Source organism: Thamnophis elegans, chromosome 15 (assembly GCF_009769535.1).
Source record: "Thamnophis elegans isolate rThaEle1 chromosome 15, rThaEle1.pri, whole genome shotgun sequence".
Classification (NCBI taxonomy): domain Eukaryota; kingdom Metazoa; phylum Chordata; class Lepidosauria; order Squamata; family Colubridae; genus Thamnophis; species Thamnophis elegans.
In genome coordinates this window covers 21,195,783-21,215,237 of record NC_045555.1, presented here as the reverse complement: position 1 = coordinate 21,215,237, position 19,455 = coordinate 21,195,783, and the positions used below count along the sequence as shown (strand labels likewise).

At 38.8% G+C, this 19,455-nt stretch overlaps 2 protein-coding genes across 2 annotated transcripts in view; one reads left to right on the top strand and one right to left on the bottom strand.

The window, feature by feature from the left end:
- The window catches only part of CTNNA3 (catenin alpha 3), an 878,552-nt gene that overhangs the window by 217,496 nt on the left and 641,601 nt on the right, over positions 1-19,455 (top strand). The gene's annotated exons all lie outside the window — the stretch shown is intronic.
- LRRTM3 (leucine rich repeat transmembrane neuronal 3) overlaps positions 8,500-19,455 on the bottom strand; it is a 120,376-nt gene continuing 109,420 nt past the window's right edge. The window contains exon 2 of the mRNA XM_032231484.1: positions 8,500-8,940. Coding sequence (XP_032087375.1) covers positions 8,752-8,940 — 189 coding nt within the window. The 3' untranslated portion in view covers positions 8,500-8,751. The remainder of the gene's footprint in view (positions 8,941-19,455) is intronic.

Genomic DNA, 19,455 nt, shown 5'->3' with positions numbered 1-19,455 from the left:
AGAATGCATTTACAATGGGCTGGGAGTGGAAGGGACGACTACTCAAGAAGTGGCGAGGGTCTTGTATTGTACTTGTACTGCCTGGGAGAATATGTTGATTCACATTTTTGAGCCAGCAACTTGCTATCAGGGAAAATGCTTCACAGTAATCATGTTTCTATTACTGTTAGGAGCAACTGTTTAGTTCTAGGAAGTTCTGAAAAGCTGCTTTTCCTGTCTCCCTGGGATCTTACTTTACTTCATTCAGAGACCATTTGGCAGTAATAAAGATGCACTACATCTCCAAAGTAATTAAGTAGTAAGGCTTTTTAATTAATACTTATTTGTAGATTATCACTCTCACAGAGGTAGCATAAAATTAGATGACACTTGGAAATAGTCACCACTGTGCCTACATTAGAGCTTTGAAATAAACAGTAGTTATAATGAACTTCTTATTGCAAGATAGAGGGTGACAGAGTAGACTGCGAGTTCCCTGTCATGAAAATTTTCATCATTTAGTTCCCTGTATTTTCAGATTACTCAAAATCCTCTAATGTTCTTGTGGCAAACACTAAAATATACTAATTGTTTTGATATTCATTAAAACAACATTAAGACAGTAGAATTCATCAAGATTAACTATTTGTTATGAAATCTAATTAAAATAAATGCCTGTAATTAGCCAGAAGAAAAAGTATATATGTATTGACCTAATTTTTCTATATTATGCAGCATTTAAATTTAGAAATAGTGTGTGGGAGGAATTTAATAACAAAAGAACCACAACCAAACAAAAATAGGGAACTTTGAGACTATATCAGATGCTTTGATCTAAAAAAGAAAGGAAGTTTTCTTTGTTCTTGTGTTTTCTGCTGCTAATAAATTCTATTTACAAATATTAAGGTGTGGCAGTGATTTGCAGCAAGTTGATTACTGCAGCCAAGGAATTAACATATGGAAAATATGAGATGTACTAGAAATTGTATTGTACACATATAACAATAATAAATATTTTAAAAATATTTTTCTCAATAGAGAGTTTTATCCTGATATATATATATATATATATATATATATATATATATATATATATATATATATATATATATATATATATATACATACATACATACATATACATATATATACATACATACATACATACATACATATAAATATATACACATACATACATACATACATACACATACATACATATATATATACATATATACACATACATACATACATACATCAGGATGTGTGTGTATGCATGTGTGTGTATGTGTGTGTGTGTGTGTGTTTGTGTGTATGCTGGATACCCTTACTTCACGACAAAACTATGTGATTGGGCTATGCAAGAGAAATCTGGTTCACTCCGGTTCAATCCATTGGTTCAGTGCTGGTCAATGATTGAAACACATAAGGGAAGAACACTCAGCTGCTTTAGGATGCCCAACTCCCAGCCACATGCTGAAAGTTGAACTTCAGAGGTTAAGTTGCTGAGGTTAGGAAACACTGACATGCAGTAAAATGACCCAAATGTGTTCACCCCAGTGGTGGATTGCAGGCGGTATGCCCTGGTATAGGCATACGGGAGCCTGCCCGGAGCACCAGATACCATTCTTCATGGTAGTGGATCTGGGTACTTGAGAGACCGCCTCCTGCCAATTACCTCCTCGCGACCCATTAGATTGCATAGATTGGGCCTCCTCCGAGTTCCATCTGCCAGTCAGTGTCGACTGGCAACTACGCGGAGGAGAGCCTTTTCAGTAGCAGCTCCGACCCTTTGGAACGATCTCCCCGTGGAGATTCGTACCCTCACCACCCTCCAGACCTTCCGCACAGCCCTCAAGACCTGGCTATCCCGTCAGGCCTGGGGTTAAAGATTATAATCCATCCCCGCCCGAATGATGAATGTTGCTCTATTCTTTTAATTATGTATTGTCCTATATGTCATTGTATGTTTCCCCTTCCTACATAAGTTGTAAGCCGCCCTGAGTCCCCTCAGGGAAAAGGGCGGCCTATAAATAAACTTAACCATAACCATAACCATAACCATAACCATTCTGGTACGGTGCTCTGGAGGGCCTGCCCACCCGCCCAAACTCCTTACTAGTCTTTTAAGTCTTTGGGGTTCCGCATACATGTATGGCCCATATAGCTCCTGTGCAATGCTCTGCTGAGCAGCTGGAGCATCACGGAGGCTCGCGGAGGTGCTAAGATGCATGCGCACGCTGCACACATCCATGTGGATGCTGCCGGGCCCGTTCCAACCGTACTGGTTGGAATGGGATCCGGAACCCACCACTGGTTCATCCCTGCACTGATTCATTCATTCATTTCCTTCCTTCCCTCCTTCCTTCCTTCCTTCCTTCCTTCCTTCCTTCCTTCCTTCTTTCCTTCTTTCTTTCTTTCTTTCTTTCTTCACTAGTCACTAGTTCCTCGTAGGATCCCTGCTCCGGAGATTGTCGGGTGTTCGTAGGGAAGGTTATCGAGAAGGTGGTGGCCTTTCAACTCCGGCGGACCTTGGATGAAGCAGATTATCTGGATCCCTTTCAGTTGGGTTTCAGGCCTGGTTACGGCACAGAAACTGCCTTGGTCGCGCTGATTGATGATCTCTGGCGAGCCAGGGATAGAAGACATTCCTCTATCCTAGTGCTTCTTGACCTCTCAGCGGCCTTCTATACCACCGACCATGGTATCCTTCTGCGACGGTTACGGGAGGTGGGAGTGGGAGGCACCGTCCTAAGGTGGTTCGCCTCCTACCTCTCGGACAGGTCGCAGTCGGTGTTGGTTGGAAGACAGAGATTGATCCCTAGGCCCCTCAAATATGGGGTGCCGCAGGGTTCGGTCCTGTCCCCCCTCCTATTTAACATCTACATGAAGCCGCTGGGTGAGATCATATGCCGGCACAGGATCAAATATAACCAATATGCGGATGATACTCAATTGTATCTGTCCGCCCCGTGCCAACTCAGCGAAGCAGTGGAAGTGATGTGCCAGTGCCTGGAGGCTGTCAGGGTCTGGATGGGAGCGAACAAGCTTGCACTCAATCCAGACAAGACCGTGTGGCTATTGATGCTGCCTCCCAAGGATAGTCCAGACATTCCACCTCTTAGCCTGGGGGGTGAAATTATACACCCTTCAGAGAGGGCCCGCAATTTGGGTGTCCTGCTGGATCCCCAGCTGATGTTAGAACGCCATCTGTCGGCTGTGCCCAGGGGGGCTTTTCCCAGGTCCGCCTGGTGCACCAGTTGCGTCCCTACCTGGACTGGGAGGCATTTCGAATGGTCACTCATGCCCTTGTCACCGCGAGCTGCACTGGCTCCCCATTGGTCTCTGGACACGCTTCAAGGTGCTAGTCATTACTTTTAAAGCCCTACATGGTTTAGGACCTGGCTACCTGAGAGACTGCCTCCTGCCACTTACCTCCCAATGACCAACAAGATCGCACAGGTTGGGCCTCCTCCGGGTGCCGTTGACCAGACAATGCCGGCTGGCGGCCCCCCAGGGGAAGGCCTTCTCTGTAGCTGCGCCGGCCCTGTGGAACGATCTACCCATAGAGATCTGGACCCTTATCACTCTCTCGGCCTTTGGTAAAGCCACCAAGACCTGGCTGTTCCGGCAGGCCTGGGGCTGTTGATCAATATCCAGCCCCACTTAGACGGAATGCATGATGTGGAATTTTAATAATTGTATCTTCTTAGTTTTAACTTTTAAATGTTTCTTTTTACCTTGCCTGTAAGCCGCCCAGAGTCCCAAGGGAATGGGCGGCATACAAATCTTATTAAACTAAACTTTCTTTCTTTCTTTCTTTCTTTCTTTCTTTCTTTCTTTCTTTCTTTCTTTCTTTCTTTCTTTCTTTCTTTATTTATTTATTCATTCATTCCTTCTTTCTTTCTTTCTTTCTTTCTTTCTTTCTTTCCTTCCTTTTGATAGCTAAGATATTTTATTGAGAAGGCAGAGACCCCTACTTCCTGTTCCCCCACTCCCACCCAGCCATTCCTCCCCATCAGCTCTCCATTTTCTCCTCTTCCTCAGTGCCAGACTTGGATGGTACTGCCAATGCTCCAAGGGCTCCTCTGAAGGGCCGGCTGAGCTGGCCTCTGCTGCTTGGCTGTCCTTGGCTGGCTCTTGTGGGGCAGGGATGGGCTGTGCTAGGCTGGGGAAGGGGTCTTGCTGGAGGACCGCTCATTTGAGCTACTGCCACTGCCCCCTTCCTTGCTAAGCAGCTCCTTGGTGGGCCAGGGTCAGAAGTGGTTGGTCCCAGTTTGGCCCGATTCGGCCAAATAGGTAGTAACTTGGCTGTGCACACGCCTGAGCCAGTTCTATTGGCGGCACCACAGGTGGCCCCATCTTGTTTTTTTGCATCTGTGTATGTCTATGTAGCATGCATCAAACTCAGGAAGTACATGCCTTAGTGAACTGGCAGTAAAATAATCCAGAACCCCACCCCTGGCCACAGTCCTTCTAAGCTGGAATCCAGCAGGGAGCTCCCCCACAAAAAAACGCTCCTCTTCCTCCTGCATGCTGATGAAGATGGTCGGGGTCTCGGCTTCAGGCATGTCTTCAGCCAGGCGAGCCTGTTTCTGCTGCTGCTTGAGTTTCTGTTCCTCCTCCAACTGCCACTTCAAGGCCTTCTCCTGGGCCAGGCGGGGGGCAACCATGTCCTGGGACACCAGAGGCAGCAGAGGCTGGGGCTCCGCTTCTTCCCCACTCCCTCTTCTCAGGGTCTTTGTCCTGGATGGAGCAGGGCCCCTCCTTCATTTTCCAATAGGATTCATTTCTAATAGGAGGTATTATAAAATGCTGGGCTACTTCCATAAGTTTCAGAAGCACATCACCGCTCTGTACTTCTTCTGATGCTTCCTTCAGATCAGGTAGACTTATTCAACCCTTTTCCACTTTGGAAATGAAGGAAAGGAATTTTGGATGAGCCAAAAGAAAAGAAATACATGTTATTGCAAGAGTTTTTTATTCCCTGAATTTGGAACCCAGAGCAAAGCTGTGAACCTAGCTCAGCTGAGACACAGCAATCCGCTCTGCCATGCAAATTAGCTGAGCTAGAGAACAAGGGAATATAGGACAGGGAACAGTGGGGGTGGGAGGGCAGGGCCAGCCAGATATGGTATTTGCTGGTTCTCCAAACTACTCAAAATTTCCGCTATCGGTACACCAGAACCAGTCCGAATTGGCTGAATACCACCTCTGCTGATGACATAGATTTTCTCTTGGAGTTCTCAATGAAGAAAAGTGAGGAGAGTTTCTTTTTCGCAGCAGCTGGCTTCTTTGTTTCAACAATCTTCCACACCTCTCCTAGGAAATACTTCCTTGTTTTCCTAAGCCTACTGACATTAGTTGATAGGAACTGTGCCAGAGGTGATATTCAGCCGGGTCAAACTGGTTTGCCTGAACCGGTAGTGAAAATCGCAGGTGGCCCCACCCACCCGCCCCGCCCTGCTTCTATGCCGTCCTATTTAGCCATGTTTTAAAGCCATGTGAATGCATGCAAGCCATGCACACAATAAAAGTGCATGCACAGAAGGCCAAGCACATGCACACACGCTCACATTTGTGAACAGGTAGAGAAAGTAAGTGAATACCACCCCTGAACTCTGCCCCCAATTTCTAGTAGTGGCCAGAAAGAATTCCAAGGATTGTATGTGGCAATGTCTGGAGAAATTAGAAACCGAAGAAATGAAGTTAGGATGAGTCTTAAAAATGACAAATAAATTTTGAATAGCAAATAATTTATGCAAAATATGTTACAAAAATCTAGGATGTTAAATAAATAATACAATGTATTCTCTTTTGACATTTTTGTAGGCTTGCATTTCTTTTAACAATATTCTGAAGATTCCCCCCCCCCACCCCCACCCAATAAGTTGCTTTGTACAAAGGATTGAATGCATGTTTCTTAATTTTATTGATGAAGCCGTTGTAAAATATTTGGAAGAAATATTGAGAAAAATAGATTTGTGGTTAAATTTATCTTTATTTATAAAAAAGGGATTGCTACTATTATATGAAATTTTGTCCCTCTTGTTTGGAAAACTCAATAATCCTTGAATCTTTTTCCCTTAATAAGATTAGCATAAGATACATCTTCTGTTTTATGATGTAAAGTGATAGTGCTGTAATAAATGTTTCAATATACAGTATTATTAATAGTTTTAAAGCTTTTTAATCACTCGCAACTAACCAAATTGCATGTGAAATCCACTGGAATTCAGGAATAATTTTTTTGGGGTAGACACTTTATACCTCTCCAATTTGATCTGCCATGCAAAAATGATTTTAAAAAATAATTCATTGGTGTTTACAACTGCTAATTTTGAACGTTTTCATTATTCCCACATAGGAAAATATTTTAATTCTGCACATAAATTCATGAATATAAGATTGACATTCAGCATAGATAATCTTTGATTTATGACCACAATTGGGACAGAACATTTGTCGCGAAGTAATGCGGTTGTTAAGTCATGCCCATTTTTAATGACCTTTTTTGCCAGAGCCATCAAATCACTGCGATCATTAAATGAATTGTGATTGTTAAGTGTGTCTGGCTTCCCTCTCCTGGGAAGAGGCCCCTGGGAACATTGCAAATGATGATCATGTGACCTCAGGACACTGCAACCATTATAAAAATATGCCAGTTGTCACATGCCCAGATTTTGATCTTGTGACTGCAGAGATGCTGCAAGGGTTGTAAGCGCCAGGACCAGTTGCAAGTCACATTTTCCAGTGCTGATATAACTTTGAATGACTTTTAAACAAATGGTGATCAGTAGAGGTGGGTTTCACATAAGTTTACCATTGGTTTTCTGTGCACCAAAACTGTGAGCATGTGCGCCTTTCACGCTCACGTGCAGGGTTTGTTCACATAAGCATGGCTTAGAAAACGTGGCTAAATAGGATGGCATAAATTGGGGTGGGTGGGTGGCCATCCCACCCACCTGCAGGTCGTCACTACTAATTCACCTGAACCAGTCTGAACCGGCTGAATACCACCACTGGTAATAGGTTGAAGACTCCGTATACTACTTTCTTCTTAAAGTAGTAATAGATAGACACAGAGAGGATATTCTTTGACTTTACTCCCTATCAGCTTTGACCAAAAATGGAAATGTAATAACAAAATAATACCAAAAAAAGATCCTAATTTGGGGTGGGGGTTTACTGGACACATTATGTGAAACAATAGATGATAAAATGATTTAAAGTTAATGAAATGATTTGTCTCCAATTAAAATGACCCTTTCCATTTAAAGGGGGAAATGTTTATGCTCATCCTTTGCAGATCTAAAGGAACATGTGCCTGTCTTATGGCAGAGGTGTCCTGGCTAAGTGAGCTTTAGAATGACCCTGGAAATGATGTTGTGGGGTATTTGTGTAAAAATAAATTACGATCTATTCCCGCTATGGAACACATAGAAAATGGCTTCCTTACCTTTCAGATAATGAGCATGTCAGTGTAAGTTGAAAACAAACCTGAAATGTGTGGTTAGTTCTACACTTTATCCCTCTTGTGCAAGGCACATATGTCAGTCTCTTTGGAGTTCATCTCTTAGAAATCAGTTTTTCATATATTATATGTTGAAATATCCCTCCCTCCCTCCCTTCCTTCTTTGTCTCCCTTCTTCCTTCTTTTGGAAAACCTTGGACATGTGCATATTGGTGTGTGCCTATTTTAGGCAATGCTAAAACAACCCTAAAACATACCTGCAGATAATATATGTTACTACAACATGTTTAATCATAATGGCTGATTGTCATGTTATTTACCTGTTGTGTCTGTCACTTTGCTTTATAATGTGACTAAAGAAAACCATATCCAGGTCAGCCCTTCCAAATGTTTTTGTTTTTTCCAGTTAATGAAACTTCATTGCTATGGTTACTGTCTTTGTCTTCAGCTGAGGGCCCCCCCCCCCCCACTTTAGTCCATTCCATTATGGTATTGGTGTTGTGAAAGAATAAAAGAACAAGCCATTCATTCAGAAAAGTGTTAAAATATCCCTCTTTATCATTACATTTCATTGCTTGAGAAAGCAACATGTAATCCAAGTCTAGAGTTACTTTGGAGAACTGTTAAAAAATATTTTTCTTTTAGTAGCTCCCTTCCCCTTGCCTTCTCCTTCCGGAAACCATGTCAACAAGTGTTTGAATAATCCAACTCTAATTTGGTTAATAGATTATTTCCAAAACATGTTGAAAGAATTGTGTTGTATGAGAGTGTCTGTGCCTAATTTGCACAGTGCAGAATTTTAGGGTGTTTTTTTTTTGAGGTCATAGATGCAGAAGGAACCAGTTTCTACAAATCTGAGAAACTCTGAATATATCACAAGCTTTGTTAATTTAAAATTTTAAAGACTCAAAATTGTAAAATAAAATAAAGCATGGTCCTGTACATTCCGGTACATTTCAGTATATTGAAACTTTACAATATGAAAAAATACATCAGCTCTGTACAGTTTTTTTTCTCCTTTTTACAGATAGGTAGGATGAGTTTTGAAAAAAAAACCAAGATTTATTTTAAGGATCATACTTCATTTTTAAGTAAAAAAAAAAAAAGACTGCACAACTTAGCTAATTACAAATCATAGACTTGAAACAATCTGTATTTGAAAGGTAACTTTTTAAACAGAATGGGGAGTTTTCAATCCATCCCTGGAGAAATACTGATTTAATTCTTCATGACAAATTTTTAAAAAATGGTGATGATTCTGGGTTATCTTTCGGACAACGTAAGTCAGCTGAGTGTGATCACTGATTTCGTGCTGCTCTTGTGATTGTGCTCAGATCCAGGTCAGTCTCTAATGGTGTTTCCATTGTTTCTTCCTGTGCACTTGAGTCATAGGACTTATGACCGAGAAGTTCATGATGTACACCACAGTAACTTATTGTAGGCTGATCGTATGCAAGAAATGTAGACATATTCATAGATAAAGGTATCTGGAAAGGAAATAGAGATGAAAAATAATTAGTAGAGAAGCATTTGAAGATGAAATTAGATTTAAAGCCAGGAGACCATGACTGTGTCTCCTACCTTTCTGCAGGGGTGGGCAATTATGGCAAGTTCACAATCTGTGGCTCATGGCTGGCTCAGGAATTCTGGGAACTGAAGTTGACAGTTCATAAAGGTTGCCATAGTCACCCACCCCTACTTTAGAGTATTTGCAACAGCATGGAAAATAGGAAATTGGATTGCTCTGCAATGCTTGAGTGAGGGGTATATTCATTATGCAGCTATTTTATTTCCAATTTTTTAAAATAAAAAAATATTTTCAATTTTCAAAACAAACACAACACATAAAATCTTCCTTCTTTACCTACTGTAGAAAGTATCAGTTGCTTACAAAAAGTCTTTCGTGCATCTCTTCCACAGTCATCAAATATAATTCATATTAACTCAAGTATTTTAACTCAGATATTTATACATGTTACCATCATCATACTTCATTTGACTATTATTGTTTAAACATCCTTCATCATAAAATATACCAAGATTTAATACATAACCCATACTGGTATTTCATTTATTATTTCTAAAATCCTCCAATAACACTGATTCCTTATGTCTTATTCTAGCTAAACATCCATAATATTTAATAACAAAATTTTCTAATCCTGCTTTCCAAATCACTGTTTACAATTTACATACAGTTTCCTTATGTTGTACACATACATACATACATACATACATACATACACATACACACACACACACACACACACACACACACACACACACACACACATATATATATATATATATATATATATATATATATATATATATATATATATATATATATATATATACGTTATCATTATCCCTCCTTTATTTAACTATATCCTGTATCATAACATTTCCCCCCTAATAATCAAGGCTTAACTGTATCTAACTTTATTCTTTTTTATTAACCTTAACTTAAGGTTAAACTTAAAATTAATTTAAATTGGAGAACAGAAAAAATAAGCAGTAGAATTGTTTGGAATGGTTTTGGACAGTGGGTTATCTTACTTTTTAAATGCTATCTTCATGGATGGAATTTATGCAAGCCTTTTAAAACGAATGGATTAAGTTATTTTTTTTTTAATTATTATTCTTTGTAACCTATGGACTAAAATTCTCCTCTTTCATTACTGTGAGTGTTCTTCTAACTCATTCAAGAATCATTCAAGAATCTGACTTTTTTTTAAAAACTTGAAATACAAAAAAGATACAAAAAGAAACAAAGAAAATTGCAACAATAACACTGCTACTCAGAGGTTGGAGGTTTGTATATTGGAAACAAAACACTCTTACTTTTCTTACTGATTATCCTGGCTTGGCATTTCAAGGTTTCACTGCTTATTTGTAGAGAGTGATAAGAAGAAAAGCATACAGATGTCCCTTTGAAGTATATCTTTAACCAGAGAAAAGTGAAAATAAAACTTTATTGTGAATCTATGCTTAATCTTGTTAAAACCTTCCAAGCTAGAGCAGCAGTGTTTGTTAGCTGGAGATAATGGCACAATTTCAACAGCAGAAAGAAACTTTAAGTCTGCAAAAGTTATTCTCAGAAATACAGAAATTATCAAACACATATGAGAGGATAGAGAAGAAGTTGGAAGACTTAGAGCATTTAACAATAAAATATGATGAAGAAGTTGGAGATGTTATCAAGTGGAAAAAGTGTTGGTTAAAATCCTAAAAATCGAAGAGAAAAATGAATATAAAGAAATTAAATTTGCTGATATTTATGGTGATTGGTTTGTCTCTGAAAATGGAAAGAGTGGAATACTGAAAGAGGAATTAAATGGAGGGGAACTTAACCCCAGATGGCAAGACACAGAAGAAGAAACAAAAGACTTTATGGATTTAAAGAGAGAAATTTTATTAGCAACATCATTGATAATACTACCGACAATCAAAGTTAAGCTGATTAAGGAAACAGAAGAAGGGTATCGAAATTACATGAGAGATTTTATAACCAAGGATTTGCTAAGAGGAGTCCATACAAAGTTGATTAAGGAGATGATTAGAGGACTGACACCACAAATGGCAGAAAATATGAGACTGTTTTGCTACTGGAAAGATACAGGTTGATAGATGGAAGAGTATAATTTAAAACTAGTTAAACTTATTGAAATTTAGTGACAATAGATATAGTTAAATAAATAATTGATAATGATAATGTATACAGTGTGTAGTGTTATGATTAATAATTGTATATAAATATTGAATGGTACCCATGAAAGGAAGATTAGAAATCCTTTTGTATTATTTCCAAATTTTTTATTTGTCCCGTAGAGCATAACATTTTTCACATATTAGGCAAGCCATAGTGGCAACCCCCTTCACTACAGTTTCACAGTCCTGAGCAGATTCTCTTCCCACATTTATGTACCTGCTATTAAATCTCTAAGAAAAATTATGTTTAGCTTATGGCAACTTTCAAAAAAATGAAACCAAACCTAAACTTAGAAACTGGTGAGGGGGGGCAGGGTGGTGACTTTGGAGAAATGATTGCAAATGACCCTGCAAGATGCATCAAATTCTGAAAATCTGGTTTTTAATTTGGCTATGAGAATTGTCATGTGGCAATTTCTCTCAAAGAATGATGCACTGTATCTGGCTTTATAGTGCAAATTTTTAAAGCGTAAATCTTGCCAAGTGGTGCACTTGAGTAAATCCCAATTTCAGCCAGGAAATTTCTAGGCAAAGCACACAGCCAGGTTAACACATTTTCTTCTCAAGCTCAGCTGGGAAGAAAGTGCTGCCTCCACAGCCTTTTACTCGTCCCAGTACTGAGGCTGGAACTGCTGTTGACTCCTCTCTCCCCCAAATCCATTTGGAGAAGTTTCAGGGCAGTGATTAGTTATACCTTGAGACTACAGGGAGGAAGTCCACAGGCAAGTGGACAAGGAGACATCAGCTGGATTTGCTGGGGCCTGTTGCAATCCCTTATCTTGTTTTCTAATTACCAGACACATTGTAGGAGATGATCAAGCTGAGCCTGTGGGAGGGATCAAGTGTGCCATCAGATTTGAGTCCCTGAACACCCCCAAAAGATCTAGCTCCAGCTCTCCTTGAATCCCATTCACTCTTATCTATCACCAAATTTCTTTGACCGTTAGCTATTCAGATTCTTGTAGAAAGAGTTAGCGTATAATAAACCTGTATACCTTTGAACTGCCTTGCCTCAGAGCCTTGTGATTTCTCATGCCTGACACAAACCTGTTCATTTTTAGCAAGAAATATGCTGTTCATGCATAAGTGAAATTAACCAGGCGTGTTCATAGTAGTTCTCCATTTCCCTCTCTCTTGCACCAATAAACTGTACCAAAAGAATGTCCAAATTGCAGGCAACATGGGAGGCTCATCTTTGTTCCTTTTTCCCAATCCAGATTAGTACACTTAAGATGATAGTAAAAGGTTTGGGAGTGCTTTTTCTGGATTTCCCTATCATCAAGACAGTTAGAAGATTGTCTTGATTCTGAATTTTTACTAGACCCTACTTTTTTATAAAGTTTTTTATTTTTTCATTTTCATAACATATAATCACACGTATAGTATTACATAGCCAACATCATATTGTATTATTAAATGTTTACATCAATTCATCTTACTATCAACTCCCCAAAACAATTATTGGCTCTTCTGCTCTCCATACACCATATTTGTACCTTATCCACCACTTTCTTCTTCCTCTCTCCTCCCCCTCCCTACCTCCTTTCTTCCCTCTGTCATCCTTCCCTTCTCTACTTCCTCTCTCCTTCTCCTCTCTCCCCTTTCCACTCCTCATTTCTCTCCTCCTCTTCCCCTCCACCCTCTCTTCTCTCCTTCCCTTGCCTCTCCCCTCTGCTTCACACACTTCATCTCTTTTACTTGGTGTATTTCAGCTTCTGAGCAAGCTCCATTTTATGTTGATGGTATTTACAATTCCTTTTCAATATACATATTTAATTTTAACATGTATTCTCCTTTTTTTAAAAAAAAGAACAAAAAAGTATACATATATAGTCATTGTACTTTACACACACACACACACAGCGCCTAATTTAGGCCAAAATGTAGACCTGGTTACAATTCCCAACTATTCTCATCATTATCTTTATATATTTATACATCCTTACATGCCCCCAATTTGTGATTCTGTCTTTAAATTTCAATAGTTTCCCATTGTAGGTGTATTTCATGTTCCCTCTCCATTTTGCCATATCTTGGATTAGATTACCCTTAATTGTCTATAAATGGCAATCCTCACTGTTCAATGTTCATTACAATTCCGCTAATCTATTATATAGAATAACAAGTGGCAAACATCTCACTTTATTAATCATCTTAATAATTATACATATGTCCATGTTTCATATATTTTAACCCATGCTTAGTTGTCCTTCTATTGTCATATTCAATCAATTCACAACTCAATTTAATTATCACGTATAAAAGTGAATCACAAACCTCTGCTTTACAACCTCCCTATATCAGTTTCATATTTATCCATATTCCATATATTTTAACCTTTGTTTAGCTATCTTTCCATTATTATATTCAACCAGTTAACAACTCCATTTTATTGTCATATGTAGGAATAAACCCCTTATCTTAGCTTTATATTTTCCCATATAACAGTTTCTAGTTGTCTGATTTTTTCCTAGTAAGTCTTTTGTACTAGACCCTACTTTAATGAGATACAAGGAGGATGATAATAATTATGGTGATGATTATGAGTATTATTCTTGCAGGGCAAATGGAGCAAGTAACTTGCAGTTATTTCCTTGCATTCCCTACACATATTTGCTCAGTACACATTGCCTTAACTTTGCATATGTGTGGTTTGTGATACTCTTTTGCATGGGTGTCACGTTGCATCATATGATGTTTTGCGATGTTTTTTTCTCTCTTTGCGGAGCTAGCATGGGCGTGGCCAGCACATGACGCATCTGGCCACCACTTTGACACCTGCTCTTTTGAATTGTGGTGATTATTTGTTCCCCCACTTTACTATGAATAGTATTAAATTATGAACAAATTCATCCATTTATCTCTTTTTGAAACCTGTAAGTTTCTTTACTCCCACATAACTGCATTACTAGACAAAGTATGTATCTATGTAGATATGTGTTTAGTTTAGTTATCACATTTCTATATCATCCATCACACACACTATATATTGGTACGTGTGTCTCAGTGTCTATATCAGTGGTGGGTTCCTACCGGCTCGGACCAGTTCGGCTGAACCGATAGTAGCTTGGCGGACTAGGTCGCTGGAACCGGCAGCGATCCAGGCCTGCCATGCCTCCAAGCCGCTTCTCCTGGTGGCACCACAGGTGCTGCCATCTTGGTTTTTGCTTCTGCGCATGCGCAAAGCAATTTTAGTTGTACTGCGCATGTGTGCATAGCGAATCTGAGCAAACCAACAGTAGTCTCTGCCGAAACCCACCACTGGTGTATATATAAAAATACCTAATAATCTTTTTAATTTGTTATATATGCTTGGGTGTTTTCAGCGGATTACTATGTCAGACCTCTAGTGGTCCTGTGAAAATATGATACCCTTGCATATATTTTAGGATGCGAGCCGTGTTAGTCTAGGTAGGATGCAAAAGAACAGAACAAGTTTGATAGCATCTTTTCTGACTAACATTTTTTAAAAAAAATACATTTTAATGCTTTTTAATAAAATTTGTTACTTGAAAATGGTTCTATAAGGCTTGGGTTTTTTCTTTTTTGCCTTACACATATTGTTTTTTTATCTTTTTCCCCAGTTCCCTCTTTTTAAAATACATTTTGTACATTGTATCCTAAAACATGAGGATTTAATGCAGTAGCCTTACATTAAGCATTGATAGCTTGAGTGTGATTGTTCTAGCTGTAAATAGCAATAGCAATAATGGCAATAGCAGTTAGACTTATATACCGCTTCATAGGGCTTTCAGCCCTCTCTAAGCGGTTTACAGAGTCAGCATATTGCCCCCAACAACAATCCGGGTCCTCATTTTACCCACCTCGGAAGGATGGAAGGCTGAGTCAACCCTGAGCCGGTGAGATTTGAACAGCCGAACTGCAGAACTGCAGTCAGCTGAAGTAGCCCGCAGTGCTGCATTTAACCACTGCGCCACCTCGGAGAATGAAGATTTTCACCCCTCTCACTTTGCTTTGGTAACTGAATAGTCTTGGGTTGGAAGCAGTAATGGGAACATGCCAACTTCTCTGTTCTATAAAATATAAAACCTACCTCTTCCTAAGAAATAACATTGCTTGAGCTGTCTGCTGTGCCTCCCATACACTGGAAGAAGCAAGATAATATCCATAATACATATTTGATTAGAGTTCAGTTTGTGTTTCAATACAGTAAGCATTATGTCACCAACATCTGACAAAGAGACAGCAGTACTGATCCCAAGTCTAGCAACGTTTCACATTCCAGGAGCATAGAGTGATTATAATCACTGAGAGAGAATGATTTTTGACAGAATGAAAAAAAAATGTAGAAGGAAGAAGTGCTTGTACTCGCCATGATTTTTTATTTTTTTTTACCCAGCAAAAAAGCAACAGCTCGCTACTAGATTAAAAGGTTTTTACCCAAACAAGAAACAGAAGGAAATCAGGCCTCCCAGCTGAAAGAAAAAAGCCGGCTTCTAGCCTTTTAGGTTAAAAATGCAGGTGTTAGATGTTTAAAGAAATTTGAACATGGACAACTGGTAGCAAAAAATGTGTTGACATTTGAAACATAGCAGTTGCTGGAATTCTGTGATAACGGCTTATCAATTGAACAGAATCTTCATTTTCTAAGGAATTTGGAATACAACCTTGAAGGTACTTCAGTGTTGTATTACTGGCTTTGGATAGCCTATCCTCAAAGGAATATTTTTTTATTGAAAGTCCTAGAGTATGAAAAGAGCCAGTCTGGTGAAATGTTTAAAGGCACTGAGGTAGAAACCAGGAGGCTATGAGTTCTAAACCTCCCTTAGAGACAGAGCTGGGTACCTTTGATTCAGCCATTCTGTTTCAGCCCCAAGAAGAATGCAAGGAGAAAATACATCTTTAATTATTGCCAAGAAAACTGCATGGACCTGTCCCCTGGAGTCAAGACTGACGCAGAGATATTTTTTATTAAAAAAAAAAAAAAGATTTCAAAACATGTGAGTACTTTCTAATGAAGAAAAATAGTTCTGTGAAAGAGTAACTTTCTGTGATTTTTAAATTGCCTTTCCTATCTATATATCTTTTTTGTACATGTATCAAATTCTCATTAGTAATATGTTACCTAACTAAAACTGAACAACTATGAGGCATTTAGGATAAAGAAGCTAACAATATTTATTTCACATTAATAAAAGAATTGGAGTGACACTGTCCTTGAGATTTCTCATTCCAAAATATTGTGCATATTTTAATAAATATATCCATATAATGTGCATTTGCATTAATATATCTCCTATCCTGGAAGAATAGTTTAATAAAGAAAATCTTTTCCCCCTCTGAGAACAGCTTTTAAAAGTTTTTCTATAGTAAATGCATCCCCTTTATATAACATTAGGTAATTCATCAGCAAGAATGATTTCAAATTCCATTTTGTCTTTGCTGTAAACTGCTACACATAAATCTTAATTTCCCATAATTTTAAAATGTCTATGTTATTTTTTATGTTTCTGGTTGATACATCTTTTTAAAAACAGGGAGTGAGATATAATTGATATAAGATTTTAAAGAAAATTTGTTTCATTTCCCTCCCCAAGATACCACCAGTCTTCTTTAAATGTATTTCTTGTAAGAATGCCATTTCTATCTTTTCTTAGTTAAAAGTGTTGCCAGAGATGCTGTCAGTGTAGTGCAAAAAATGGCAAGCCCAGCCATTTGCTATCTTTGGAAAGCAAAATGAAATATCCAACTAGGACATCAAATGACTGCAGTATAATCACTATTCTCATTTTAATTACAAAATGCAGAGCTGGAAAATGATTCACTAATATCTAATGCTTCATACTGCACCACTAGCAGTATTGTGTGTGTACACAGTGAAGTCTTGTTCTTGGTAGAACTACTGGACATGAATGCAGAAATATATCAAGACTCTGCTCTCATAGTGGGGCTTTCCTGTTCTTTCGCTCCACTGCAGCCCATGAAAAATAGAGAATGAAAGTCAAGAATGCTGTGGACATAGTATACTTGGCCTTCAGTAAAACATTTTGCATAGGTATAGTATATGTGATACCTTGCTCAATAGTAATAACTGTGAAAGGGATCTTGGAGTCCTAGTGGACAATCATTTAAATAGAAGCCAGCAGTGTGCAGCAGCTGCCAAAAAAGCCAACACAGTTCCAGGCTGCATAAACAGAGGGATAGAATCAAGATTATGTGGTATTAATACTACTTTACAATGCCTTGGTAAGGCCACACTTGGAATACTGCATCCAGTTTTGGTCGCCACGGTGCAAAAAAGATGTGGAGACTCTAGAAAGAATGCATAGAAGAGCAACAAAGATGATTAGAGGACTGAAGACTAAAACATATAGAGAACGATTGCTGGAACTGGGTATGTCTAGTTTGATGAAAAGAGGGACTAGGGGAGACATGATAACAGTGTTCCAATATCTCAGGGGCTGCCACAAAAAAGAGGAGTCAAGCTATTCTCCAAAGCACCTGAAGGCAGGACAAGAAGCAATGGGTGGAAACTAATCAAGGAGAGAAGCAATTTAGAACTACAGATAAATTTCCTGACAGTTAGAACAATTAATCAATAGAACAACTTGCCTCCAGAAGTTGTGAATGCTCCAACACTGGAAGTTTTAAAGAAGAGATTGGATAAGCATTTGTCTGATGGGTTTCCTGCCTAAGCAGGGGGTTGGACTAGAAGACCTCCAAAGTCTCTTCAAACTCTTATTATTCTATTCTATTTGACAAAGTAGACCTCAGTCTATTTTCTTGGTAAGATGGAACAATGTGGGAGAGACGGCACCACCATCCGATGGATTTACAACCAGCTGACCAAGCACACTGGGTCCTCAATGGAGTCCTCAGGACTGACTCCTATTTTAGCAAAATGCAATTCAGTGGTGATACAATGCATTAGACAGAGACACCCATCATGGGAGAAAAGGCAGCTACTGCCCTTAACACCCAGCTTCCCAGTTTTCTCTGAAAAGAAAAGGCTAGTCTCCAGCACTCTTTCAAGCTGAAATGGCCAGCAAAATGTGTAGTCCCTGTTCTAGTCAGCTTCATAAAAACAGAATAATTGCCAGGCCTTGAGTTTGTCACCCCTGCTATAAACCCTTAAAGAGGGTTGTAAAGTGGTGTATAAAGTCTAAGTGCTGTTGCTGCACAAGCACACAGACACACATTGTGTGGCTGTGTATTTGTATGTATGTATGTATGTATGTATGTATGTATGTATGTATGTATGTATGGCAGCAGGGGAATTGTTCTGTGTGTGGGCCCAGGAGCCTGTTGTCCTGACTAAATACTTTGCAAGTATCTTGTTCTGGACTGGATTTTCTTTAAACTGCTGTAGAGTTAAATTAGTGTGAGCATAGGAGCAGATTATAGGAACACTTCAGAAATGCCCTTTACCGGATTTTGCTGCCTTTTTCATACAGAAGCGAAAGATAAGATGTGGATTAAAATCTTTACATGTGTACTTATGGCTGCATCTCCTTTTAGTAACTAAACAGAATGCAATGCAATTTGTTTGCAAATGCTAGACCATTTTGTTTTTACCCCCTCTTAAAATTGTACCAGCCAGTTAACAGGCTTTTAAATGTTGCATCTCTCAAGAACATTTAAGAACTTTACAGGATGGTGATACTTTATGTAATTAAAATAAGTCACTGAATGCTGGAAATAACAAATAGTGATTAGAGAATCTTGCCAACAGCTTACTTGTACTCTGCAGATGATGACCTATGCCTGCATAGATGTGCTGAGTTGGGTTGACCCATTTTTTTGTTCAATCTAAATACCTGAGCTGGACTGAATTCTTTTTCTATGATTTCATTTTGTGATGTATTCTCTCTTTCACCATCTAGTTTTCTGTAATCTAAGATATTGTCTCATACTGGTTATAAAGTATTTGAGTTAAAATAATTTTATACCTAGAGAAAGCTCTGAGGGCACCAGATGGTGCTAGGTAGAATGTGTAGGATATATTACTTTGCAGAATTCTCCATTTGGTGAGTTCTATATAAAACATTTTTTTAAAATCTGACATTTACTTATAATAGAGGATTAGCCTAACATACTCCTTATTATAAAATTTTTAGGATTTAGGATTTTATTTATGATTTATAGGCCGCCCTTTTCCCTGAGGGGACTCAGGGCGGCTTACAATACATGGGAAGGGGGGTGCAAAACAAAAACACAAGACAGTGCATAAATAAAAATAAAACAATAAAACACAACTTTCATTCAACATTCGGGTGGGGCGAATTAGAATCTTATCCCCAGGCCTGACGGGATAGCCAGATCCTAAGGGC